General features: G+C 36.8%; 1 protein-coding gene across 4 annotated transcripts; it reads right to left on the reverse strand.

The window, feature by feature from the left end:
* Positions 1-665: 665 nt before the first annotated feature.
* nin (ninein (GSK3B interacting protein)) lies at positions 666-27,488 on the reverse strand. Of its 4 annotated transcripts, none has more exons than XM_051125420.1 (26): positions 25,986-27,488; positions 22,234-22,425; positions 21,931-22,018; positions 19,680-19,852; positions 17,267-17,312; positions 17,007-17,179; positions 16,753-16,896; positions 16,509-16,667; positions 16,284-16,420; positions 14,070-14,210; positions 13,651-13,825; positions 13,381-13,491; positions 13,159-13,248; positions 12,940-13,066; positions 12,733-12,824; positions 10,672-11,738; positions 7,826-7,924; positions 7,200-7,251; positions 6,872-7,009; positions 6,674-6,751; positions 5,424-5,570; positions 5,156-5,323; positions 4,947-5,072; positions 4,554-4,649; positions 2,062-2,178; positions 666-1,979 (listed from the first exon to the last, which is right to left on the reverse strand). In XM_051125420.1, the coding sequence occupies exons 2-26, from the start codon at positions 22,414-22,416 to the stop codon at positions 1,764-1,766; spliced, it is 4,143 nt and encodes a 1,380-aa protein (XP_050981377.1). In that variant the 5' UTR covers positions 22,417-22,425; positions 25,986-27,488; the 3' UTR covers positions 666-1,763. The 4 variants fall into 4 exon arrangements, with proteins under 4 accessions (XP_050981377.1, XP_050981376.1, XP_050981375.1 ...); XM_051125419.1 differs by lacking the exon at positions 25,986-27,488 and adding an exon at positions 22,507-22,628 and having other exon boundaries at positions 2,062-2,175; XM_051125418.1 differs by lacking the exon at positions 25,986-27,488 and adding an exon at positions 22,507-22,628.
* Positions 27,489-27,503: the final 15 nt, after the last annotated feature.

Below are 27,503 nucleotides of genomic sequence, written 5' to 3' on the forward strand. Positions count from 1 at the left end.
CAGAAGTGCTTTCCACGACCAAGGTAGGGTTTGAAACCCTTAAAAGTAAGTTTATTTTTTAACAAATGGTCAGTGAAAGAAGGCTTTTCACATTTAGAAATTTAAGTCAAACTAAATTTTGTATTAGCGGTTTTATATAAGCAGTATTTCTGTGGGGTTTTATGACAATAAAAATATACATAAATAAAACTATCCTCCTTTTTCTTCATATTAGGTGTGGCCATTTGTAAACTTTATGGGTCCAGCTATTTTTACCGTGTTTTACCATATTATTTTAATGTATTATCTTAATTATGAGCACACTGGTTTGTAGTGTAAACAGTTTTACGGTTTACTGCAAGGTTTTATGACAATAAAAAATATACATAAATAAAACTATCCTCCTTTTTCTTCATATTAGGTGCGGCCATTTGTAAATTTTATGGGTCCAGCTATTTTTACCGTGTTTTACCATATTATTTTAATGTATTATCTTAATTATGAGCACACTGGTTTGTAGTGCAAACAGTTTTACGGTTTACTGCAAGTTATTCTAATCGTTATTACCCTATAAACCGGAAGTCTCACCCATAAGCTTATTTCCGCTTTAAAGAAAAACGTGGAATAAATTATAATACAAGCAAAACTAAGCTTCTCTCTCTATAAATGAAAACTCATATCAAGTGTTTGCTAAAACTATTTTTTTATTTTATTTTTACAAAAAAGAAAACGTTTTTTGTGTTTTTACATTCAAGTGTTATACAATTAACACTTAAATGGTAAGTTAATGTCATTTTCATAACAAATAGTGGTAAAGCATATCTTACACTTCACCTAAGGCTGTTACAATACTAAAAACATAAGGACACATATTTCAAAGCAATTTCAAAATGTCAAATGCCTGTAATTCTCTGTGCATTTTTTCCTCAGAGCATCAAAGCTTGTAAACGGCCCTCGTTGAGAGACGCCTGAAATGAAACATCATAACCAGCAATTTTCCTCTCCACACACAAATTATACAGTGGTTTCCACGAGGCTGACATCTCCAAGCTCTGGGTTTCTTTTACTCCACATAAATACTTTAATAAACTCCCTATTATTCATATTCACAGTGCTCATAATACATGATTACAGTTCGTAAATGAAAAATAGGTACATGAAATAAATACAAACTAAAGTAACATTAAGGGATGCTTTTTGGTGCACATTCTCAAGGTTTATATTAACTAAACAAGCGCAAAGACATAAAACGCACTATGACAAACAGGAATAAACAGTGATGAAACACTATGGCATTTGCCCTTTAATTTCCTTCTCTGAGATGCAGGGAATCACTGACCATGTTTGCATTTCACTGAAACTATGTAATGATAGGCGGCTGCATGTGTGTGTGTGTGGACACGGGGGCCTCAGCTGTTGGACAAGCTTCTCTAGGTCTAAGGAATTTCACCATTCCTCAAGACCACCTTCCAATTACAGTTTGAGGTCCAGACTGACCAGTAATATTACAGTATGGCTTAATCAAAAGAAAGGTTAAAGGAAATGAATGGGAAGGAGATTTAGGATTTACGAGGAGATTTTCAGTAAATAGAAACTTAATTTCAGTCTTCATTATGCAAAGCTTTCTTATGGCTTCATAGTGCACAAGTCACATGGACTACTTGTATTTCTTGTCCTTTTTAGTGCTTGACTTTGTATAAAGAGCAGCTCGGACATTCTGCTAACATGTTTCTCATAAGAAACTCATACTTTAATGGCTTAAATGGCTAAAATACAGTTTTACATCAGGAGCGTGTGAAGTGGTAGGGAGCTGGAGTTAATGGGGAAGGGCCGAGGTCACGGACGATCTTGTTGAGGCTGGAAATTTTCTCCTCCAGGAGGAAGTTCTTTTTTTCTGCTACTTTCTGACGCTGTTCTGTCTTCTCCAGGGCTTTGAGCAGCTGAGCGTTCTCCACGTACAGGTCTTTGATCAACACATCCGATTCGCTGTTCCTGATCAACTACAAAAGCAGAGAGAACTGAAAGGTTATAATGGTAGGTTGATTTGGAGAGAGTAAAATGAACGTTTGTGCATTTCTGTACCTGTTCTTTCAGCTGAGAGACTTTCTCTTGCAGGAGAAGTTTGAGGTTTCTGAGCGTGAGCTCCACTTCTCTCATTCTCTCCTCCATCTGTAACAGCGCCACCTCTCGCTCATCCTGCTGGGCATACAGATCAAGGTCAGAGGTCATGACAGATTAAGATGGTCAAGTGGTTCGCTAGAAATCCCCTGCCTTAGTTATGTCAACTTAGTTAACTGCTATTAGAATAATGTAATTAACTTGCATGGTTTCTGTACTTCTCCTTCCTTACAAACATTAAAAAACCTCTAAAATAGATTAAATGAGCAAAACAATCTAACAACTAAACCAGCTAAAACAGATTATATACTACCAAATGTTTTTGAACAGTAAGATTTTTAATGTAAAGTCTCTTGTGCTCACCAAGCCTGCATTTATTTGATCCAAAGTACAGCAAAAACAGAATAATTCTGAAATATTTTTACTATTTGAAATAACTGTTTTTATTTGAATACATTTTAAAATGTAATTTATTCCTGTGATTTCAAAGCTGATTTTTTTTAAACATCATTACTCCAGTCACATGATCCTTCAGAAATCATTCTAATATTCTGATTTGCTGCTTAAAAACATTTATTATTATGTTGAAAACCACAGTAGAATTTTTTCAGGTTTCTTTGATGAATAAAAAATAAGAACAGCATTTATCTGAAATAGAAATCTTTTGTAACATTATACATGTCTTTATCATCACTTTTGATAAATTTAAAGCATCCTTGCTAAATAAAAGTATTAATTTCTATAATTATATAAATTTCTATAATTCGATAAAAAGAAATGACTTCAAGCTTTTGAATGGTATAGTGTATAATGTTTTAAATATTGATAATAAAAATGTTTCTAGAGCAGCATATCAGCATATTAGAATGATTTCTGAAGGATCATGTGACGTTGGAGACCGAAGTCATGATGCTAAAAATTTGGATTTACTCACATGGAATAAATTATATTTTAAAATAAATTCAAATAGAAAGCAGTTATTTTATATAGTAAAAATATTTCATAATATTACTGCTTTATTTTGGATCAAATAAATGCAGGCTTGATGAGCAGAAGAGAATTCTTTAAAAAAAAAAAATAATAAAAAATCTTGCTGTTCAAAAACTTTTGACTGGTAGTGTACATGAGCAATTAATAAAAATTTCTGAAAGCATTTTTTTGACAAATAGTGTAAAATGAGAATGTAAATAAGATACAGACAATCAAGAATAAAGCATTTTTGTTAAATGAAACTTAAAATTAAAATACACTACACAAAAATATTCCACCTAATAGTTTATTTGGTCTCAGTTTTATATATAAAAACACATTCACATCAGTAAGGGACAAAACACATTTAAATCAAGTAAAACATCCAAAGGAATTCAACTAATAAAACAATAATAATAATAATAATAATAATAATAATAATAATAAAAAAAAAAAAAAAAAAAAAATCAATAAATTAAATCAATAAATAAACACCATTCATTAATTATAAATTAGTGACGTAAAGTATCCAGTAAAACATGGAGAGGTAGATTAAGCAATGGGTTGAGGTTTTAATAAATAAAAATAAATAAAAAAATATAAAAAATTAAATTAAGATGGATTTATCTCAGAACAATCGTGTGATGCCACGACAGTGCAAACTTAAAAAAAAAAAAAAAAAAGACAAAATACTGCTTATTTAAATGACTTACGATCTTAAAATCAATTCATAATCATAGATTGTACAGTCCTTAGTGGTATTAAATGTCAAAATCCTATTTTACTCCATGTGTGGCAGCATCTGGACCGAAGAGGAAACAACTCACAGCCCATACATACAGCATGATGCCACCTTGTGGCAGATTCAAGTCATTACCGGCTGCAAAGCTACAGTACATAGACCTCAACAACTCAAACAAGAAAAACCAAATCTGGCAGGAGGGACTCGGTGATTGGACCACAAGGTCAAGGTCCAATTGGACCTAAAGGTCAGAGTCAAAGGTCAAAGGGGAGGTGATGTCACAGGTTGCAATTCTTCTATGTCTGTTAGTGATGATGTCACAGCGCTTACACCTGTAGAAACACATACACACAGTGCTATATGCACACGTCTTATATCCACACACACAACAGGCTTACACAAGTACAAACCCCCAAACACTTGATAAAGATAAACCAAAAGTGTCATCGAACACCATTCACATAAACAACATAGGGGTTGCTCTAACACTGCTTCTACAGATAGAACAGACCCAGTGCTGCCCACATGCTTTCTAAAGAGTGTGAATACAACGAATGATGACTGTGTTCCAGAACAGAGCAAACAGAGACACCAAGTGAGCCCAATTCACCAAAGGACCAGACGCATAGTACATACTCCCAAGAGTGTGCTGTGCATGTACACAGACTGTTATAGATTATGCACTGACCCCTAGAGGAATCTCGTCCCGGCTGTGGTGCTGAGTGTTTGGGTGCAAGTGTGTTACCTGCATATTAAAGTCTGGGCCGTCGCTATGGAGCTGTCCTCTCTGTTCCCCAGGCAACTGTAGAGGAGACGAAGGCAAGACTGCAGCCAGCTGAGCCTGAAACAACAGAAGATCAATGTGTTATTTTGAGGGAACAAGTGTTTGTGCACATGACAGGGATGCCAAATGTACTAGAGTACCAAGCCAACTCTACACTGTGATGCTGTGAAACTATGTACGATTGACAAGAAAAAGAACCATTTTGGTGTTAGGTCTATATATAAAAACACGCAACACATTCACTATGGAGGCCCAATTTTGGACACAGCAATAGACTAACTGCTAGGTCATGGCTTCGACCAACACTAAAAAGTGTGTAAAAAATTTCATTTGGGGAATTAAGGTGAAAGTAACCTTGTTCCGTGTTGACAGCAGCTGTGTGTGCAAAGCCTCCATTTCACGTTTTAAAGCTGATTTTTCTTGATCTGCAGTTTTTACAAGTCCTCTCTGTTTCACACTTAATGCCTCCAGATGGCGGATCTAAAAAAAGAACATCAACTTCGTCATAAAATCTTTGTACACATCCTATGGCTGTTAGAGGTGTTTAGTAAACATGTTCAGACCTGCTCCTTTGAAGACTGCAGCTCTGAGCTCATCTCACTCATCTGTCGCTTGAGTTGCTGGTTCTCCTCTGTAAGAGAGGCGTGCTCCGCCTCCATCAGCTCGGAAAGCTCCGCCCACACTCGCCTGCCCTGTTGCTGACCAGCAGACACAACGGAAACCTCCAACAACTGATATGGAGAAAGAGAGGAGGAAGGAAGAGGAAACTTATTTACAGGGGGTGGAGGGAGATAAAGAGTTGTTTCAGAAGCTCAGGTCCTCTATACTCACCTTCTCATTGGCAGCTTGTAATTGTTTATGCAAAGAAATCACTTCCTGTTTAAGGGCATCTCTTTCTTGCTGTGTGATGCGTAGGTCAGATTTGAGACGAGCGTTTTGCTGAGTGACCGCCTGTAAAGATGAATCCAGTGACATGACCTGAAGAAAACCAAGAGACATTTGCCAAAGAAGTCCATTAAAGCAAAAAAAACAAAACAAAAACAAACAAACAAAAACAAAAAACAAAAAAACAAACAAACAAAAAAAAACACCAAAACAAAACAAAAAAAACCCCAACCCCTTAACAAAACCAAACAAAACACAAAAACAAACAAATACTAAACAAAGCCCAAAGCAAGAACAAATAATAGCCAAAACAAAAAAAAAAAAAAAAAAAAAAGAAAACCAAATACCAAAAAAGCAAAACAAAATTAAACAAATGAAACAAAACCAAATAAACATCAAACAAAACAAGAACAAAACCAAAATAAACAAAATCCAAATATAGTGAATCTTTGGATATAGTGGTAGGGCGCTGGAGTCAATGGGGAAGGGCCGAGGTCACAAACACTACATCAAAAAAAAAAAAAAAAGTAATAATACAAACAAAAGAAATAAAACCAAACAAAACCCAAGCAAAAACAAAAAACAGACGAAACAAAAAATAAAAACAGCTAACAAAACAGAATAAAATGAAATGAGAAAAAGCAAATATCCAAACAAAAATAAATAAAACCAAATAAACAAACAAAACTGGAACAAAACCCAAGAAAAAAAAACAAACAAACAAAACAAAACCAAATGAAAACGAACAAAAAACAAAGCAAAACAAAAACCACCAAATAAAACACCAAAAACAACAAAGGAAGGAAACCAACAGACATTTGTCAAAGGAGTCCCTCAAAGCAAAAAAACAAAACCAACCCCCAAACAAAACCAAACGAAAACAAACAAAAGCAATAATTATACAAAACAAATGAAACAAAAATGCAAAAACCAAATGAAAACCCAAAGCAAAAACAAAACCAAACAAAAAAAACACAACGAAAAAAAAAAAAATCAGAACAAAACCAAGTGAGGAAAAAATAAAATAAATCCAGACAAACAAAAAACTAAATTAAAAAAAAACAAAGCCAAATGGAAAACAAACAAAAACCAGAGCAAAACAAAAACCAAAGGAACACAGCAAAACAAAACCAAACAAAAAGATCTGAGTGAGAGTGGGCCATGAGGTGGCCTTTCATTGCGTGTACTCTTCATACCTTTTCTATGCACCGATTAAGTTCCGATCTAAGCAATTCCTTTTCTGTCCTGGAAACAATCTCCTCCCGATCACAATACTGTAAGCAAGTGTGTATGTGTGCACAGAGAAAGACAAGCCCAGAGAAAAAAAGATTTGTATGACTGTTCGTGCCACTCAAACTCTCAAGCATATGAAACTGACACATTTAAATCCATACCCCATTCTTCTCACTGGCTGAGCTGTCATGTTGACGTATCACTTCCTGGAGTGCATGTCGAAGTACTTGATCTGCATTCTGCTGTATTAAAAAGTTCTCCTCCTCTAGCTGCTGTCCCAGACGGCGAGGCTCAGAGAGCTGCAGAAAAAGAAATTTTAAAATTGTCTGTTTATCAAGAATCATTAAATACTAACATTTAAAAACACATACTTTTAAATACAAAAATGACAGATGGCAACTTTATTTAGAAGTGTATAAGGAATATAAATTCTGAGAGTACCTCCATCTAAGCAAGTTTAACTTTTTGGGTAATGGAATTAAATCTTACCTGTCTCCTAAGAGCTTGTACCGATCTCTTCCCTTGCTTGATGTGATGTAATCTGGACAAAGACATTTGGTATATCATTTACCCACTCTTATATAAGACAGTTAAGAACACTTATACCCCTTTTCCACCATCATGAACTGGGTGCTAATTCAGAGCCAGTGCTATTGCCGGTTCGGACTTGGTTCGCCTAGCGATCCTTTTAAGAACGGGTTAGCCTTTCTACGAGCTAGAGCGCCACCACAGAGCCAGGTCTTATGTCACTGAATAGGTCTCATCTTCAAGCAATGCTAGTGTGAGTGCAATGGCAGATATTGCGTTGATATTAATGTTCACGGCTTTGCAAACTTACATTGGCTTCCAAACACGGGGAATCCAACATGTTCGTGTTTAGCTGCTATTACAAAAATGCCGGTCTTGTTGGTCTCTGTAACCCCGGCTCTGGCCCTTGACGCAAGCGGTTCTTTCTTATAAGACAGCAATGTTTTGGTGCTACTTATGAACCACTTTTTCTGGTTCCCAGCTGGTGGGTGTTGAAAGTCAAAGAACCAATTTGAAACTAGGCCCTGGCTCTGAACCACCACTCAAACTATCTTGGTGGAAAAGGAGTATCAGTGTGCCTGTCTTACCGCAGGTCATCCTGGTTCTCTCTCAAGTCCTCCTCCCTTACTGTCGAGATCTTGTGTCTCAGAATGATGTTCTCTTTAGCCAGACGACAAACTTCATTCCTAAACACAAAGGGCATTGTAAATTACTTGGTGGTACTAAACTGCATACTTGCATCAGGCTTGGTGTAAACAGACCCTTAGTCTGATTAAAGTTACAACATGCTTCACAGTGCACTGGAAGTTTTTAACAGTTTTGACAAGGATTGGGTCAAAACAACTACGCAACAGTTCTCTACACAGGCAGATGTCTTTTGGAGTACAACTCCACCAGAAGGTTGTAAGTGTGTGGGAGGAATTAATAATGGTGGATGGGGCTCTATCTCTGCAAAGAGGTGGGGTCTACAACAGGCACTCATGCAGAAGTAACTGAGCATCAGGGAGCACACGGGATGAGCTGATCTACTGAACCAGGACACAGGGGATCATCAAATGGTACCTCCGCTCTTGCATTTGTTCATGGATCCTATGAGATTTGCCCTGCAGATCAGCAAGTGCTAGGCGTAGTTGTGAGTTCTGTTTCTCAAACTGCATGCAGAAGAATTCAAGCTCTGTCACCGCAGCAATCTTCTCCTTCAGCTGGGACTTGTGGAATGACTTGTTTGAAGTATCAGAAGAATCAGAGTCCCACTGCAGCACCTTATCCTGCTTATCAAGTTCTTGAACAAGTACCTTCATCTTGGAATTCTCCATTTGGACTCGTGCAGTTTCTTCCAGCACAGATGCCAACTGTTCGTGAAGGTCCTGGACTACGTTCATCTTGTCCTCCAGACTCTTGACTCTCCTCTCCAGTTTTCCATTGCGCTCTACAAGCTGCAAGTTCTCTTGGATGCTTTGCTCAAAGCAGACCTTTAGCTCAGCAAGTTGCGCATCTTTGATTGTGCCAGCCATTTGATTTGGTACTTGAGGTGTGATATTCTCCTTCTCCAGATCCTGCCATTTAGGACTCTGCAATTGAGAGCTAGTGCTTTCTATAGCTTTGCTGTACTGCATCACTGTTTCTTGAAGGTCCAGGATCTCCTGCATGCACACATCTCTCAGATCAGCAACTTTGTCCTGTTCTGCGTCAACTGCCTTGATTTCATTCTCAAGACTTGCAATGCTGATACCATCTTCTGGTTCAACTGGTGCGCCATTGTATTCAGCCTGGGTGCCATCTTTGCTTGGAGATTCATGGTGTTGCAAGCTCTCCTGGTTATAGGAAACTTCAGATTCGGCAGAGATATGACCTTCTGTTTCTGTGACATTCAAAATATTCTCCTCAGCCATCTTCAAAGTGTCATCTCTTTGAGTGTCTGTGCTATTGCTCTTAACATTATGCTCTTCATTCAGTTCTGTATCTTCAAAACCATCCACTCCACGAGTACTGAGTCTCTCCTTAGTCTCTTCCTTTTCTTCTTTAGGAGAATCAGGGGTTCCACTATTGACTGATTCTACATCAGCCATGTCTAATTTAACATCAGGACAAGAGTTCGAAGTTATATCATTTGGAACTCCAACCTCTGGGCAGCTGTGTAGTTGTGGATTACCAAGGTCAGGGTCAGTAACTTCATCCACTATGCCTGCTTCCTCTTCATCATCTCCGTTTACCGAAGACTTAGGTTCTGGGCAGAATTCTTCATCAAGTTCATCAAAGGGCTGTACTGTGGATTCTTTACAAGTTTCTTCAAGGTCATCTCCACTGGGTTCTACAGGGATTTCTATGGTGGATTCCATGCAAGCTTCCTGAGAAGGTTCTGCAGAAGGTTCTCCAGTGGATCCCATCAACTGCAACACAATTTCCTCCAACTGCACCACTCTCAATGCCAGTGCATCTCGCTCTGCAAGCAGAGCCTTTCTCTCATCCTTTGATTCCTGACAGAGGAGCTCCTTACCCTCCTGGATTGTGCCTATCAGCTCGATGTTCTCAGAGAATGAAAGTACCTCCCCTCGCCGGCTCTCCAAAGCAGACAGACTCCTTTGCAGCTCTGCTCGCTCCTGGATGAAGTCATCAACAGCTTGTTTCAGCATCTCTTCTAGCTCAGTGGCTTTGTGCTCTGCTTGTGACAGCAGCAGGTCTTTGGCCTCCATCCTATCCTGCACATGGTTGTGCAGCTCATTGAGTTGGCAGCTCAGCTCAATTTCTTTGGTTCGGGCAGCACTGACAAAAGCCTCCAGCTCGGCCTGAAGCTCTAGGTTCTTGTCTGTCAGATCTTTAATATCTTGTGCGTGTGCAAGTTCAAGGCTCTGACGCTCCTTTTTAAGCTCTTCCCTTTCTAGGTCCAGCTCCTCCTTCAACAGCTTCCACTGTTGCTCCACCTCCTTGGTGGCTGCTTCTGACTCCTCCTCCCAGTGGGCACGATCTGCAGCATGCTGTTGGGCAAGTGCTGCAATCTCACTTTGGTAATGCTGCTCAAGTTTATGTACATCCACCTGAAAACGCTCAGACACTGCCTCCTGGTCACAATTGAAACGGACTTCCACTTCTTCGATTCGCTGAGAGAATTGTTTCTCCAGTTCTCTCCTGTACATGGCCAATCAACATTGATAGCTTATAACATTAGCCAAAAGACATATGCATCAAACATATTGCAGAGTGGAGACAAGAACAGCTGGATACAGGTAATCTTGTTTCAAACACTCTAGAGATTTAACTGTTAAATCAGACAAAAATACTTGATATAGAAAACATTTTTGCTGTGTATGCATTTTAAGCACCTACCTTAAAAGAAAATGGCTTCAGGATGAATTTAATTTGTCTTACTTCACATGCAAAAATGCTGAAGATTTAAAGTTAATTTCAGTTAGTGAATTTAACTAGTGTCTCTTACCTCTGTTCTGCAATATCGGAGCGTAGTTTTTCCAAAAGACTGCTGAGTCTTTCTCTCTCCTGGCTGTGTTTGGCACTCAGCTCCTGCATGGCCTCCCTGTGCGCCTCCTCCATTCGGCTCTGCTCTTCATTCAGGACCTGCTGCCACCTCCTCTCCTGCTCCTCTCTCTCTACTTGCAGTCTCTTCCTCTCCTGCTCCAAACAAGCCTGCAGTGCCTCCTCATGCTGTTTCTCCAGCTGAGCCCTCTCTCTTCCCCAGTGCTCGATTATAATGCTCTCAGTCTCCTCCTGCTGTGATCGGAGGTGTTCCCTCTCCTCCTGCAAACGCTGTAGGAGCAGAGCGTGATGTTTGTTCTCTAATGAAGACCGCTCCTCATCCCACTGTTGCCTGAGCCTCCTCTCCCTCTCCAACTTCTCCTCCAGCACAGCCTGTAGTGTCTCCTTACTGATCTCCTCTAGCTCCTGCCTCTCCCGCTCCCACTCCTCCTTGAGCCTCCGCTCTCTTTCCTCCAGCACAGCTTGCAATGCCTCCTTACTGCTCTCCTCTAACTCCTGCCTCTCCTGCTCCCATTCCTCCCTGAGCCTCTGTTCTAGCTCAACACACTCCTGTTCTGTTTTTTGCTGCATCTCCTCAAGCTGAGCACTTAGCAACTCCTCATAGCTCTTTTGCTCTTCTTTCCACTGCTTCTTGAGCCTATTCTCCTCATTTTCCTTTTCTACTTGCAGTCTCTCTCTCTGCTCCTGCAGCACCTCCTGGCGCTTAGATTCCATCAGACTCATCTCCTCAGCATGCGCTCTGATCTGCTCCTCATAGGCAGTCTGTTTTTCCTCCAGAACCTGTAGCTTTGCTTCTAGCTGTTCTACGTGGCTTCTAGCGCCCTGCGCCTCCTGCGTGAGAGAGTGAAGCTCCTGCTGGTGGAGAGTTTTGAGGGCAGAAATTTCCTGTTCCAATCTGTTCGCTCTCTCTTGTTCTCTTGCCAGTTCCTCCCTCAAAACCTGGACCTCCTGTTGGTGCTGCAGGGAGAGATGACTCCTCTCCTCCTCGGCACTGCGCTTTTCTTCATACAACTACATAGGGTTTCAGAGAGCAACAGGAAGTGTCAACTATTATTCTTTAAGCAATTTAGGATAGTTTAGCATTTACCTTAATCTTTAAGGTTTACCTAATTAACATTCTAACATTTTAATGAACATTCTTAAAGGTACAGATCATTTTATCTTACAAGTACAGTTCACTTAAAAATGAAAAATCTTAAAGATACAGTTCACCTGAAAATGAAAATGTTTAAAGGTATAGTTAAATACTTAAAGGTACAGGTCACTTGAAAATGAAAATTCTTGAAGGTACAGTTCATTTTATCTTAAAGGTACAGTTCACATAAAAAAAATTCTTAAAGGTACAGGTAATTTTATCTTAAAAGTACAGTTCACCTAATAAAAAGAAAATTCTTAAAGGTACTGGTCATTTTAACTTTAGGGTACAGTTTGCCTAAACAAGAAAATCCTAAAGGTACAGTTAATTTTGTCTTAAAGGAACAGTTCACATAAAAAAAATCTTAAAGGTAGTTAATTTTATCTTAAAAGCACAGTTCACCTAAAAAAAGAAAATTCTTAAAAGGTACAGTTAATTTTATCTTAAAGTTCCAGTTCACCTAAAAAATACATTTCTTAAAGGAACAGTTCATTTTATCTTAAAGGTACAGTTCACATAAAAAAAATATTCAAGGTACAGTTTATTTTATCTTAAATAAAACAGTTAACCTAAAAAAAGAAAATTCTTAAAGGTACACTTCGCCTAAAAATGAAAATTCTTAAAGGTACATTACATTTAATCTTAAAAATACAGTTCACTTAAAAATAATTCTTAGAGGTATAATTACCCCCAAAAATACAATTCTTAAAAGGTACATTTAACCAAAAATGACAATTTCCATGTTTTCCATTAAAACGGATCTGAAAGCAAATACACTAGCCCCTTATTTGGTTTCATACAATTCACAAAAATGAAACTGCAGCTATACATTTTTTTCATAGTTTTAGTATGTACATGTGTATGTCTCACCATTGCCCTGATCTTTTCTATCTCTCGCTGGTGCTGCTCCAGTAACATCTCAGTCTCTAGACTCATGTTTAATTGCTGCTGCTCCAGAGAACCTACAAATGCACACACACAACAGCACAGCTGGGTACATGTGACAGAAGATGAGGTCCAACTGTAAGCATTTATTATTATCTATGAGTATTGAGTAAGAGCAGACATGTATGTTACCTGGGCCTGGACTTTTTCTGGCCAGTTCATCAGACAGACTCAGTCCAGGACGTATTGAGGGCGTGTGGCCTGAAGTCTTATATTCCTCCAGCTGAGCTTCCAGCTCATCTATATGATCCTGCAATGCCTACAATACACATACCGATATAGATATGAATTTAAGAGTGACAAAATAATAGACTGAAACAAAAGAAAACTAAAAATAGAGAGGTTACAGACCCTGCACTGCTCCTCGTAGTTTCTGCGCAGCTGTCTCAGACGCTCCTCCTGCTGGTAAAACTCGGCGCTGTCTGGATCCAAATCACCAAACTACACACAAAAGCATTTTCCTATTATTTATGATTTACTGAACAAGGACTTTGTAAAATATACGTATTCACAATTTCACAAAAACATTAAATATTTTAGAGTTTGGCATAACTATTACAGTGTTTTCAGTACCTTCTCTTTCAAAACACCGTCAAGATTTTTTTGCACTTTGTTCAGCTGGCTTTCTGCCTCCACCAGTTTCTCTGTGGTCTCAATAAGCTCTGACTCCAGACGACCATTTTCCTACACAACATTAAGTTATTGAAAACAAACATATACAATACATTTTGCAATTCAAATCAAACTAAACAGACAAGCTGATAGAAATGTGATGTAAACATGTAGCAGGCAATTAATGGTATTTTAAACAAAGAAACAAATTCAATGCAAAATGTTGATTACTTTAATGGTGAGAGATAGATGTTCTCGTAGGAAGGTTTCATCTTCTCTCATCTTGCCAATTTCCTGTTCAAGCTCTTCTCGTTGCTGACTGGCCTGCTGCTGCACAAGCTCCACCTCTCTACTAAGCTCTGCCCTCAGAGCGGTCATACTCTCTTTATATTCCTGCTCCAACTTCCTGTTTAAATTGCATGCATGGACATAAACATACATGCACATAACATATGAATACACATGCTCACATCCACATGCATAGACCATCAAGAACAAGCCTTCTGTGCTCATGCAGCAATTTCTAAACACTGATACAGGTGTGGGAAAACATCACATCACAGATGATAGGCCGTTTCTGAAGTACAAAGTAATATGAGTTCATAAATGAACAAGGGAAAACGGGTAGCTGATAGAAGATGAAAGGTTACCGGAGGTTGAGTTCATTATTGCGCTCAATAGCAGCATGGTGGTCATCAACTTCAGATGCCAGCTGAGATTTCAGTTTCTCTGCTTTGTCCAGATCAAACCGAATTCTCTCCTTCTCACGCCTTTCCAGGTCAACGCACTCACTGTCACACAAACAATTATGATGTTAGAAGCAAACTGGAGCTCTAAAATGATTGAGTGAATCTGAATAATGAGTGTAAGTGTGTAAAAACAATCTGGAGTGAGTCTGAATAATGACCTAGCTTAAAGCAAAATAACAAATAAGAGAAAAAAATAGGTTTTAGTATTCCAGTCTGAGTCATAATAGCAAGCTGGGGTGATCTGGAGTGATTCTGAATAATGAAATGAAGTGATCTGGAGTGAGTCCTCATATTAAATTATAATCATCTGAAGTAAATATGAATAACAAGCCAAAGCAATTTAGTGCGATTGAGATGAAAGAGTGGGAAGGGTTTTGGAGTGATGTGGAACAGTGGTTCTCAACCTTTTTCACTCTAAAGCTCCCCATATTATTACAAGACAACAACTTAAAGGGGTCATCGGATGCTAAGTTCACTTTTACATGTTGTTTGAACACTAATGTGTGTTGGCAGTGTATGTACAAATCTACCCTATAATGATAAAAATCCATGCAGTGGTTATTAATTAATCTGTAAAAATAATATCCCCTTTTTCCAAATCGAGCCATTCTCAGATGCTTGTCGTTGTGGCGTCACACTCACAGAGGCCCCTCCCACGATAGTTGATTGACATGAGCGTCTTACCTAAGATCAGTTGTAACAGTCCAGCCGGGATGTAAGTTGGACAAGAATTGAGCGATTGAGGTGTTGTGTTGCTGGATGTAATAATGAACGTAGTGATCGTCATTCACTCCCGACATCTGAGCTGCTAAGAATGCAGTGGATTACGTTTGTTTGTGAGGAGAATGTGCCCCCCGATCTACATATATCCGTCTATGTTTGCGCGAATCATTCGTGATCCAGCTTCATTTACAGCAGAAGTGAGTATAAGGGTTTTTTATTATGAATCTTTGCAATCGCCTTTCCTAATAATGTGCTAGTTAGCAAGTTTAGCTGCTAAACACGGCTAAAGTGAACATGCTCGTCACTCCACAGAGAGAAGAGAGGGGCGGGGCGGGGCGAGCAGAGCTCATTTGCATTTAAAGCAGCCTCGACCAGGATGAAATGATTTTTGCAAAGCTGATTTTGGCAAGGTTAAAAGGGTGTTGTTTTACACTACCATTGAGAATTTTTAACCAAAGTATATTATAGACTTTTCACTAAGACCCTAAACAATCATATCAACTTGTGGAAAATGGGCATCCGATGACCCCTTTAAATTAAATACAAAATATAATGCCAGTGTACATCTTGTTTTTTTTAGCTGTGATAAAGGATTAGTTCACCCTGAAATGAAAACTCTGTCATTACTTACTCATCCTTATGTCGTTCCAAACCCGTAAAACCTTAGTTCATCTTCAGAACACAAATTAAGATATTTTTTGATGAAATCTGAAATGAATTTTCTGACCCTGCATAAACAGCAATGCAACTGACATGTTCAAGGCCCAGAAAGTTAGTAAGGACGTTGTTAATGTAGTCCATGTGACATCAGTGGTTCAACATTAATTTTATGCAGATATGAGAATACTTTTTGTGTGCAAAGAAAACAAAAATAACAACTTTATGCAACAATTTCTTCTCTCCCGTGTCAGTCTTTGATGCACATTCACTGATTTCATCAAAAATATCTTAATTTGTGTTCTGAAGATGAACGAAGGTCTTACAGTTTTGGAATGACATGAGGGTAAAAAATTAATGACAGAATTTTCATTTTTGGGTGAACTACCCCTTTAACTTATTTTAAAACATATGCTCTCATTTTATGCCTTTGGAATTGTGGTAAGACCCCTAGTGGGTTCCAGACCCTTGGTTGAGAACCACTAGAATGAGATGGAGTGTGTGAATAGCAAACTGAAGTGAATTAGTGTGATGCACAGTGAATAGCTAAAGTTCTCTAGAGTGAGTTACAATAATGAACTGGCGTTAGTTGGATGAACTATTATTTTGACAACCAAAAAGAATTAATTTGGATCATGCAGTAGTACACTGGAGCCGTTCTAGTTCTAAATCTGGACCAAGCTTGAGTGAGCTGTGAGAGTTGAAATGCACTAGACTTTAAATACATGGACTCACAGCAGATGTCTGATTTCTGCCTTAAAGCTCACTAGCGCCGCCTGGTGGATTGAATTCTTAGTGCTCAGCAGCTCATTCTCAAGAGCAACGGTCAGCTCAGACAGATTCACTTTACCTTCCAGATTAAAATCCATAGCCTACAGACAAACACACACAAATAAAGCTTGTTACAAATATCCCAGTTTAACTGCGGAGCTGTGTAGATGCTAAATGTCTGTGTGTTACCTGTAAGATCTCTGAGCTATTGTCCACTCCCTCTTCCATCCACCTGTAAAGCAGAGTTTCAACAGGAGCGTGTCCCGATCCATCATCCAAATCCGAAAACACCCGCAGACCGATTGTACTGCTCAAAGCACACGAGATTCTACGACCCGACTCATCAAACTTGAAAGAAAGAGAATGATGGAGAAAAGGGCTTTAACACTTATATTCAGGCATGTTTTGCACACAGATTATTTTTGTGTACTACCTGAGTGGAATGGAGTCTCTTTAATTGTCTGTAAGGTGTAGATGCTGAGGGTGTGGGTGGTTTGCTGTGGTTTATTATGCATGAGATGAACTCCTGCACATCCATTGCACTGTCATCAGCACACTGCAACAGATCCTCACCCACCTGGGAACATTCAAACACACAAAGGGATAGTTCATCCAATAATGAAATTTCTATTATTAACTATCATTTTAACCACTTAATGCATCTCAGGTTATGATAATGGAAAATACCTCAATGCCTATGTGCTGGCAGAGCGTGTGTAGCTGTTGCAGTGTGGCCGTGCCGTTTATGGGTAGAGACAGCTGATGGCAAGCATTATGCAAACGCTCCTCCATGTCACAGAGTGGCACTGCATTGCTACGTGGTGTGCTGGGTTCATCTGGGTTCCATAGATGCAACTGACCTGCACACAAACTAGTGTAAATGTCCTGCATAAAGGAAAAGATTTATTTATTTGTTTTTTTTTTTTTTAAAGAGTATTTAAACTCACCTTCTGCTTCAAACTCCTCAGAAATGCTTATGTCAGCATTCCAGCGCTGTAAAGACAAAAAAAAAAATGCACATGAAAAACTCTGATAATCTCAACCCCAGGAGGGGGCAGTACTGAGCAACAATAAAAAAGCAGATGTCACAAAAGAGGTAAACTACATCTCTATTGCACTGATTTGAGCTGAGAACACATTTAATGAGGTGTTATTGATTAAATTGCGGATTGAACGATTGTTTATCATTTATAATGTAATCGTTTAGGCTTACAGACTTTCAGTTAGCGTCAAAATAAATGCCTGTTTTTATTGATCCACTTAATACACACTGCCGTTCAAAAGTTTGGAATCAGTAAGATTTTATGGGTTTTTTTTTTTAAAAGTCTTTTTTTGCTCATCAAGGCTGCGTTTATTTGATTACAACACAGGGAAAACAGTGCTGTTGTAAAATATTATTGCAAATTAAAAATATTGGTTTTCTATTTTAATATACATCAAAATAGAATTTATTTCTTTGATGGTTAAGCTGAATTTTCAGCATCATTACTCCAGTCTTCAGTGTTACGTGATCATTCAGAAATCATTCTAATATGCTGATTTATTTCCGATGTTGGAAACAGTTGTTCTGCTTAATTTTTTTTGGAACCTGTGATACTTTTTCAAGATTATTTGACGAATAAAATGTTATAAAGAACAGCAATTTAAAATAGAAATCTTTTGTAACAATACACAATTTAACATGCTTCATGTGTTAAATTAATTAAAGTAAAAGATTAAAAAAACCAAAACAAAAACAGCATTTATTAAAAAAAATTATCTTTTCTAACAATACAAGTCTTTACTATCACTTTTTTTTCCCATCAAATACTCCTGAAAAAAGTATCACCTACTTTCAACATTGATAAATCAGCATATTAGAATGATTTCTGAGGGATCATGTGACACTAAAGTCTGGAGTAATGGCTGATGAAAATTCAGCTTTACATCAGAAAAATAAATAATATTTTATAGTATATTAAAATAGAAAACTGTTATTTTAAATTGCAATAATATTTCATAATATTACTTTTTTTCCTGTATTTTTTAATGGAATAAATAAAACTTCGATAAGCATAAGAAACTTAAAAAAAAAAAAAACTCTTGGGATCAATAAGAATTTGTATTTTTTTTTTTAAACTAATGCTTTTATTCGGCAAGGACACATTCAATTGATGAAAAGTGACTAACGAAGTTTATAAAGTTACAAAAGTTTTTGATTTTCAAATAAATAATATAAATAATAATAAATAATAAATGCTGTTCTTTGAACATTCTAATCAAAGAATCTTGGGGGGGAAAAAAAACAAAACAAAAAAAAAAAAACTGTAGCACACCTTCCAGAAAAATATTAAGAAGCATAACTTTGATTTTGACCATGATTTTGTATCAGCATATTAGAATAATTTCTGCAAGGATCATGAGACGCTGAAGACTGAATTAATGACTACTAAAAATTCACCTCATAAATTACATTTGAAATAAATTACAATTAAATAAATTACATTTTAAAATATCCTCAAACAGAAAAACCTTTATTTTAAAATAAATAACATTTCATAATTTTACAACATTTCATAATTTTGCAAAAACAAATAGATGATAAATAGTTCATATAGAAATAATAAAATGAATACCAACCAAAACAAAAATAGAAGGTAAAACAAATATATTAAAATACTAATTCTGCCATAAACCTATGTGCTTGAATGCAAAACTAGCCACAGGTTGTGAAACTAAAAAGCCACTCAGTCAACTACGTCCCTATTGTTTGGTCAAGATCATTGTGTTCGTGCGTTCAAATATGGACAGAGTGAATTTCTGGGGGTGTAGGGAGCAGATGGAGAATACGTGCAATGGAATTCAGGGGGTGGGGAAGGGTCATTGTTTGTCAAAAGAAAGCCCCCCTATCCGAACACACCCCCCGCACATCTGCTGTTGTAGAACTGGAGGATTGTTCACACATCAGACTATCGGAGAGAGCTCTGCGCAGCAGTGTGTATAAATGTGCACCTGCTGGAAAGCGTGGCCAGCCACACACAAAAGCTCACAAACACAAGCCAGCATGAATTTGATAAAATTCTTTTCAATGCGAGACGTCATTGCCAGATAGTTCACTTTAAAGTGGGGTGTGTCTTCTGAGAGCCTGAAATCTCATTAACTCAAACTAAACTGCTGTCAGAGCAGAGGGCAAAGATACACACCAACACCCAGACTGTGTGTTTTGGAGCTAGTTGCAGCTGAATAATTCAGATGTTTCTGAAGGAAAATCGCAACTTTAACCTTCAGATTTATCTGTGTATTCAGATATGGAAGGTTCCAAATGAGAAGAATGTGGCTTAACCTTTAAGCTTCCCTGTTAGTCATGTGAGTGTCTGTTACCTCACGTTTCCTGGGTACAGTCCTGTCATCGCTCTCTTGAGCATCTTCATCTTTCTCCTCCTCATCTTCAGCCTGTGTGTGTGAATCGGCGTGCGTGTGAATGAACTCCGGAGCAGAGCGGCGACCATAGCGCTTACTGCCCTTCACGAAGCGTGGCTGGACTTCTGGGGAATCTAGGGGAGAGATAAAAGGACTCTTACAACACCAATACAAAAAATAAATGCATTCCTCCACAGTAACATCTAGCTCAGCTCTTTCAAAATGCTACTCTTTCACATATTTGTACAAGGGATCATGTCTAATGACCACATATCTGTAAGAAAAGGTCAGACAATATTTTCAATAATTAAAGATACTGAGAAAATGTCCTGAAATAAAAAAATAAAAAATAAATACACTACTGTTTAAAAGTATGGGTTCGGTAATAATATTTCTATTAAAATATTACTATTTTAATATATTTAAAAAAAAATTCAAATGCAAAGTGATCCTTTAGAAATCATTCTAATATGCAGATTTGGTGCTCAAGAAACATTTTTGGCTTAATATATAATATTTTTATTATTCAAAATAACTGTTTTCTATTTGAATATGTCAAATGCAATTTATTCCTGTGATTTCAAAGCTGAATTTTTAGCATCATTACTCCAGTCACTTGATCTTCAGAAATCATTCTAATTTTCAGATTTGCTGCTCACAAAACATTTATTATTATTATTATTATTATTATTATTACGTTGAAAACAGCCGGGTAGAATTTTTTCAGGTTTCTTTGATGAATAGAAAATTCAGAAGAACAGCATTTATCTGAAATAAAAATCTTTTGCAACATTATAAATGTCTTTATCATCACTTTTGATCAAATTAAAGCATCCTTGCAAAATAAAAGTATTAATTTCCATAAAGATTCAGATAAATGCTGATCTTTGGATCTTTCTATTCAAAGAATCCTGAAAAAAAAGTTCTGAACTGTTTTACATATTGATAATAATAATAATAATAATAATAATAACAACAATAAGCAAATAATCATAATAGAATGATTTCTGAAGCATCATGTGACTGAGTAATGATGCTTTGAAAACAGGAATAAATTACATTTTAAAACATTCAAATAGAAAGCAGTTATTTTAAATAGTAAAAATATTTCACAATATTACTGCTTTTGCTGTATTTTGGCTCAAATAAATGCAGGCATGGTAAGCAAAAGAGACTTCTTAAAAAAAAAAAAAAAAAAAAAAAAAAAAAAAAAAAAACATTAAAAATCTTACTGTTCAAAAACTTTTGACTGGTGGTGTCAAGACAGTGGCAAATTTGTATATGATCGCAGGACATTTTTAGAAATAAAATCTGTGAAGCATTTGTTCATCGTTCACCTCAGAATCCTGTGACTGTAAAGGCCCAGAGTCACATATATGCATATGAATGCTGCCAACCAAATGTTTTTAAGCAGAAATGACTTATGAAGAAATAATGTTTGCTAGGCAAACATCACTATTTCTATTGTTCATTATTATGCAAACACTGTAGTAACCGCATAGCAATGCCCTGGCTACCGTCATTAACTGTGAGATGTCATAATTAGAGAAGAGCTTGTTTTAAGATAGAATAGTCTTCATTTACACTCTCACTGTTCTCAGAATAATCCTCCCTAATCCAGATTTAACCTCACATCCTCGCTTCACTCCCTGAGCTCAGGCTGTCTGGTTTTTAATACATTCTCGATTACATCATGATTTAATGCTGAGCATAGCCATTTGATCACAACCTGCAGTAACAGCGTGTCTAATATCAATTATAGTAATAGACATATTATATATAATATAGCAGACATATTATACATGTATCAGTCATACATCAGTCAGAGGTCAAGCAGACTGAATCATAAAAATCTGTAATCACGTAGAAACTATAAACCTAAAATGATATATAAGTAGATATTTATTTCTACAAGTTTTGATGACTTATGTGACATCACAGCATGTATAGATAGCAACTCTTTGAAAATGGTGTTTCGAAGGTAATACCAATATCTAGAGTATCCAAAAATTATTATATATATTTAGAATAGAATAACTATACAACTTAATGTAACATTCATAAAAATTAGGATTTGAACTTCTCTTTTTACACAATATTGGTCCAGGAAGCCAATAATCTAAAATGATCAATAAAGATTAATCATCAATGACATTATATGGTTTAAACCTGCAACCTTTTGGTTACCAACCCAATATCATGAAAATGTTACCTGGTTGTTCAAGACATTCTTCTGGATCATTTGTGTTCGCGCTTGACAACACAAGGATAAGCGCATCCTTAAACTGTTCAAAATCAACCTGAAAAATCAAAAGAGTGGCAATTAATCACTCACTTTTCATCAATGTCTATGAAGACTACGCAGTTTTTTTGTTTTAGATGCTCTAAAAAGTTAATCATATTCTCCGATAACAGTGTTTAATGTTTTAGCATTAAAACTAACACACAAATACACAAAAAACGGCTAAAATAAAATAAAATAAAATAACGTGTGTGCATATATATGGTCTCTCACCCGTGCACTGATCTGGTCCTCCAGCAGTGTGTGTATGAGTGTGTTCAGTGCGTTCTCCTCCAGCTGAAGGGCCCGGCAAAGATCGGTCAGTTCTTCAGTACTCAAAGAGCCCAAACCACTGCCATCGAAACTCTCAAACACCTCTTTCAATCGTTCCTCATACTGGTCCCTCGCTCCATCCATCAGCCTTTCCTACAGAGACACAGACAGAATTACACATCCCGTTCACAGACACTTAGCTCATTTAGGCAGATAGTTCACCTCCACACTCACAAGAACTCCAATATATTCCTGTTCAAAACACAAGGATGCTGAAAGAGCCATCAATAACCAGAGTAAGAGACAAAAAAAATGGACAAGAGTGACAACGAGCTCAAGCGCAAGTGTTTGACACACTCACACCGGTCACTTTTATTAAGGAGGCTGTATTGGCTGTCAGCCATTAAAGGACTACAGCTTTCATAAGAGCAGAATAACATTCCCACAGTTAACTAATGGATTTCCATGAGCTTTTCAGTTGGATAAGGAGTATTTAGAAATCAGTTACATCTCTGGGCATTTTTCCATTGTTACATGTGACCACAAAACCAGTCAGAAGCTGCACAGGTATATTTGTAGCAATAGCCAACATTACATTGTACGGGTCAGAATGATGCCAAAAATCATTAGGATATTAAGTAAAGATCATGTTCCATGGAAATGTAAATTTTCGAACATAAATATATCAAAACTTAATTTTTGATTAGTAATATGCATTGCTAATAACTTCATTTGGACAACATTAAAAGGCGATTTTCTCAATATTTGGATTTTTTTGCAACCTCAGATTCCAGATTTTCAAATAGCTGTATCTTGGCCAAATATTGTCATATCCTAACAAACCATACATCATTGGACATCAATGGAAATCTTATTTATTCAGCTTTCAGATGACGTATAAATCTTAAAATCTCAACAAAATTACCCTTATTAAGCTTTTGAAATATCAGGAGTACAGGATTATACTTTTTAAGGGCTGCACATGTCAGTACCATAAGTTATTGGCCAATATACCGATTTAATTGATTTAATTGATATTGGATATTTAATTGTGTATGCTCATTTCCCCTGTTTTTATATTGAGATTATTGGATAATTATACATTATTTTAACAGTAAATTTTATAACAAACAAACAAATGAATAAATAAATAAATAAACAAACATAATTAAATAGGTATATATATATATAAAATGTTACATTTACATCTAATAAAAAAATAAATTAATAAAAAAAATTCACTAATAAAACACTAATATTTAACACTTAAATATAAACTAACAAATCTCAAAATGAATGTCCATTTTTCATACTAAACATTATAACTGCACTTGCAGCGTTTTAAAAAATTAATTGACTTTCTTGTAATTTTTCTGTTTCTGATAAATCTGTCATTTATCAATCACATAAAAATAATTAGCAGTATAACAGTTCATTAGGAACACCCCTAATACTTGTTAACAAACAAACAAACAAACAAACAAACAAACAAAAAACATGTTTGTGGTCAATGCAAGCTTTTACGAATAGCAATATATAATTAAATAAATATTTTCTATGACTTTTAAGACTTTAATCATTCCCTTGAGCTTGGGATTTGTGCTTATAGCTATTAAGAGTATGTAAGATTCAACATGGAACATTAAAGCTTGAGCCACAAAAATGCAGACCTACAGCACTATTTCTGACACACACAATCCCTACGCTCAGGAAGAGAAGAGATCTGTGGGCTAAATGCAGAGCGGAGCACAGATGAGAGAGGCCAACGTCAGGACACACAAGTTATAAAATCTGAGATGAACATAATCAAACACACTCGGCTGCAGGTGTCTTTTGTCCCAAGGAGACCTGACCCTGCTTACAAGCATATAAGTGTGTGTATTCATTTATTATTCTTTAGTGGATGGCGCGCGCACACACACACACACACACACACACACAAAAGGGGAGGGGTTTGGTATCCATCTGCTCCTTGTCACTGACATCATCACCAGCCCCTTACAAGGACGTCTGAGTGGCCAGGTGTCCCTCTATTCAGGAAGAAGAGATTCAGAGTCACTCATAGTAATATGTGGGCTTTTTTATTTTTATTTTTTCAAACCACATAAAATGTATAGTCATCCATTTATGTTAAATACTGTTAAATCATAATTGGAACAATTATGATATTTTTATTTTATTTATTTATTTTATTTATTTGTTATTTGTCCAATTTTTTATTCTTTAATATTTTAATGCAGATTGGCTCAAAATTCTTTTTGATTACAAAGAAATAATTTCAGACTGAGCGTAATTAAAACAAACTAATAGACTGATTAAATTTCATTACTTATTTATTTATTATTTTTCTTAAATATTATTAGATTGTATTAAATTTCATATGCCACATGCGTAAACGTAAATTATATCTGTAAATCACAATTTTTCATTTCCACAATATATTCATTGTTTCTATGACCATGCAGCTGTTTTTACAATGTAAATAATGACCACAAAACCAGTCATAAGTAGCACAGGTATATTTGTAGCAATAGACAAAAATACATTGTATGGGTCAAAATGATCTATTTTTCTTTTATGCCAAAAATCATTAGAATATTAAGTAAAGATCATGTTCCACAAAGGTATTTTGTAAATTTCCTACTGTAAATGTATTAAAACTTAATTTTTGGTTAGTGATATGCATTGCTAACTTCATTTGGACAACTTTAAAGGTGATTTTCTCAATATTTAGATTTTTTTGCACCCCCAGATTCCAGATTTTCAAATAGTTGTATCTCAGCCAAATATTGTGCTATCCTAACAAACCATACAACAATGGAAAGCTTATTTATGATGATGACTAAATTGACCCTTGTGACTGGTTTTGTGGACCAGGGTCATATACTATATTTCAAAGTCTGCTTTGTTCGTCATGAGCTAGCGGCACCCACTGAAGCTCTGTTACAGGACCTGATAGCAACAGGTTCCATATAGGGCTAGAATAAAATAAGCGAAATCAGAGAAATCTCTTTGTATTAATTCACTGATAATAAACTGAAAAAAAATTAATCCAATAAAACCTAATCAGCAATCATAAAAATTTCAGCATCACACAAGTGTCCAGCAGGGAGACACAGACACAAAGGAGGACAATGACAGACACACACAGCAGACTGATCATCAGAGACATTTAAATGAACAGATGGTTTGATTCAGCTGCAGACAGAAGGCTCATTCCATCACTGTGGTTGTCTTAATTCTGTTTCCACTTAGTTTTGCATGGCTTTTAAACAATTAAAGTCATTATAGACACAGTGCCACAACCTGTTGAAAACCAAAACTACTTCCCTCATCACATGGCTAGTTCTGCAATCATGATCGAGGTCATCAGTCCATAACATTGACTCTTAGCAACATATACACACAGCAACATTAAACACACAAGCACAACATTAAACACGCAAAATACACACCCATATGCACAACTTCACACTTTATTTATCTAACGTTTTGTGGTGAAAGAACATAATCTTTCGCTGTTAAAAAAAAACAAAGTTCTGAACTTGTTCAAAATGTTGTCAGTCAGCAAATCAAATCACGACAGAAACGCAAACCACATGCAGGAAATATAACATTAAAGGTTAATGACGAGTAAATGCGTGAATCTATTACAAGTGAGAAGACTGAGATTTGTGTGTGATAAACTCAAAGTTAAACCCATCAGAACATACCCGGCGGTATCACAGATGCGCTCTCTTTCCGTTATTCAGCTATAAGTCCATTAACGTTAGTTTGATCCGGAGCTCTCGCTCAAACTGAACCGTTCTGTGTGTGTTTGGGTCCAATGCCGGAGCTAAAGCTGTGAATGTGATGTCTTTCTGCTGAGTGCTCGGGTCAGTGTGCTACATTGTCTGTTATAATGGGGCGGTCAGGGAGATTTTGAAAGGCCCTGCAGGAGGAAGAGGAGGAGACGAGCACAAACACAGCGCTCAACAGCGACTCCCGCAGGATAGTGATGGAACTGCACACCTGTTGAGCTTGATAGTGTGACTTTACTTCTTTTTTACTTTCCTGCTCAGTTTCAATACAATGAAGATTTATTAGCTTGATGTACAGCATCGTCAAAGCACTGCAGATTAATAATGCAATATAGACTACATTGAAAAGTCACTCCCCTGATGAAAAAAGACAGCGAACGCCAGGCTGGGTTTAGCTGGTGTCCCAGTCATAGCTGGTCAACAGGCTGGTTTTAGATGGGTTTTGACCACTTGCTTAGCTGGTCAGGCTGGGAGACCAGGTGTCCAACCAGCTAAAACCAGCTTGGCCAGGCTAAGAGACCAGCTAAAACCAGCTACTGCCAGCTTAAACCAGCCAACCATCTTAGGCTAGTTTTAGCTGGTTTTTTTTCCAGCAGGTTCACCAAAGCTGCTTTTATTTAACCAGCTAAAACCAGCCTAAGCTGGTTGGCTGTTTTTAGCTGGTCATCCACCCTGGTCTTAGCTGATCAGCAGGCTGGTTTTTGAGGGGTTTTGACCTCTTCTTTGGCTGGTCAGGCTGAGAGATCAGGTAGCCAACCAGCTAAAACCAGCTAACACCAGCCTAAGCTGGTCTCCAAGTCTGTTCATAGCTGGTCAGCAGGCTGGTTTTTGAGGGGTTTTAACCACTTGTTTAGCTGGTCAGGCTGGTCTTAGCTGGTCAGACTGGGAAACCAGCTTGACCAGCTTAGCTAAGCTGGGAGACCAGCTAAAACCAGCTGCGTCCATGTCAAACCAGCTTAGGCTGGTGTTAGCTGTTTTTTTTCAGCAAATAAAGTAAAACAGTAATATTGTAATAACTTTTCTCAGGCTCAAGTATCATTTCATATTCTCACAGCTGAAAACGACTGTGTTTTATTATGTTTATTTTAAAACTGTATTATTTTTATGTAAACTGTGGTACTTTTTCAGTATTCTCTGCTGAATAGAAAAACAATATAAGTTTATATATTTATATATATATATATTTTTTTTTTTGAAGCAATGTAAAATACTTTACGGTTACATTAGATCAATTTAATCCATCCTTGCTGAATAAAAATATTACTTTTTTCAAATAAAAAACATTGAACATTTGTGAATAATACAGTTATTTATTTGTTGGATACTTACTATGTCTTCTCAGTGTATGTTTTGTTTAGCATTGTGTTTCATTCTAATAGAACCCACAACTTTGGTGTTGCAAGCCCTTGCTCTGGTAAAACTGTTTCATTT

The sequence above is a fragment of the Labeo rohita genome, chromosome 13 (genome assembly GCF_022985175.1).
Source record: "Labeo rohita strain BAU-BD-2019 chromosome 13, IGBB_LRoh.1.0, whole genome shotgun sequence".
Lineage (NCBI taxonomy): Eukaryota > Metazoa > Chordata > Actinopteri > Cypriniformes > Cyprinidae > Labeo > Labeo rohita.

What these genes read in the sequence shown, in the direction of transcription:
- nin (XM_051125418.1), bottom strand. Translation starts at nt 22,557, where the DNA reads ATGGCTCTTTCAGCATCCTTGTGTTTTGAACAGGAATATATTGGAGTT. An exon ending in AGGAATATATTGGAGTTCTT is followed by an intron (nt 22,426 to 22,506) that starts GTGAGTGTGGAG and finishes GTGTCTCTGTAG; the next exon opens with GAAAGGCTGATGGATGGAGC. An exon ending in TGAGGAGTTTGAAGCAGAAG is followed by an intron (nt 17,180 to 17,266) that starts GTGAGTTTAAAT and finishes GTTTGTGTGCAG; the next exon opens with GTCAGTTGCATCTATGGAAC.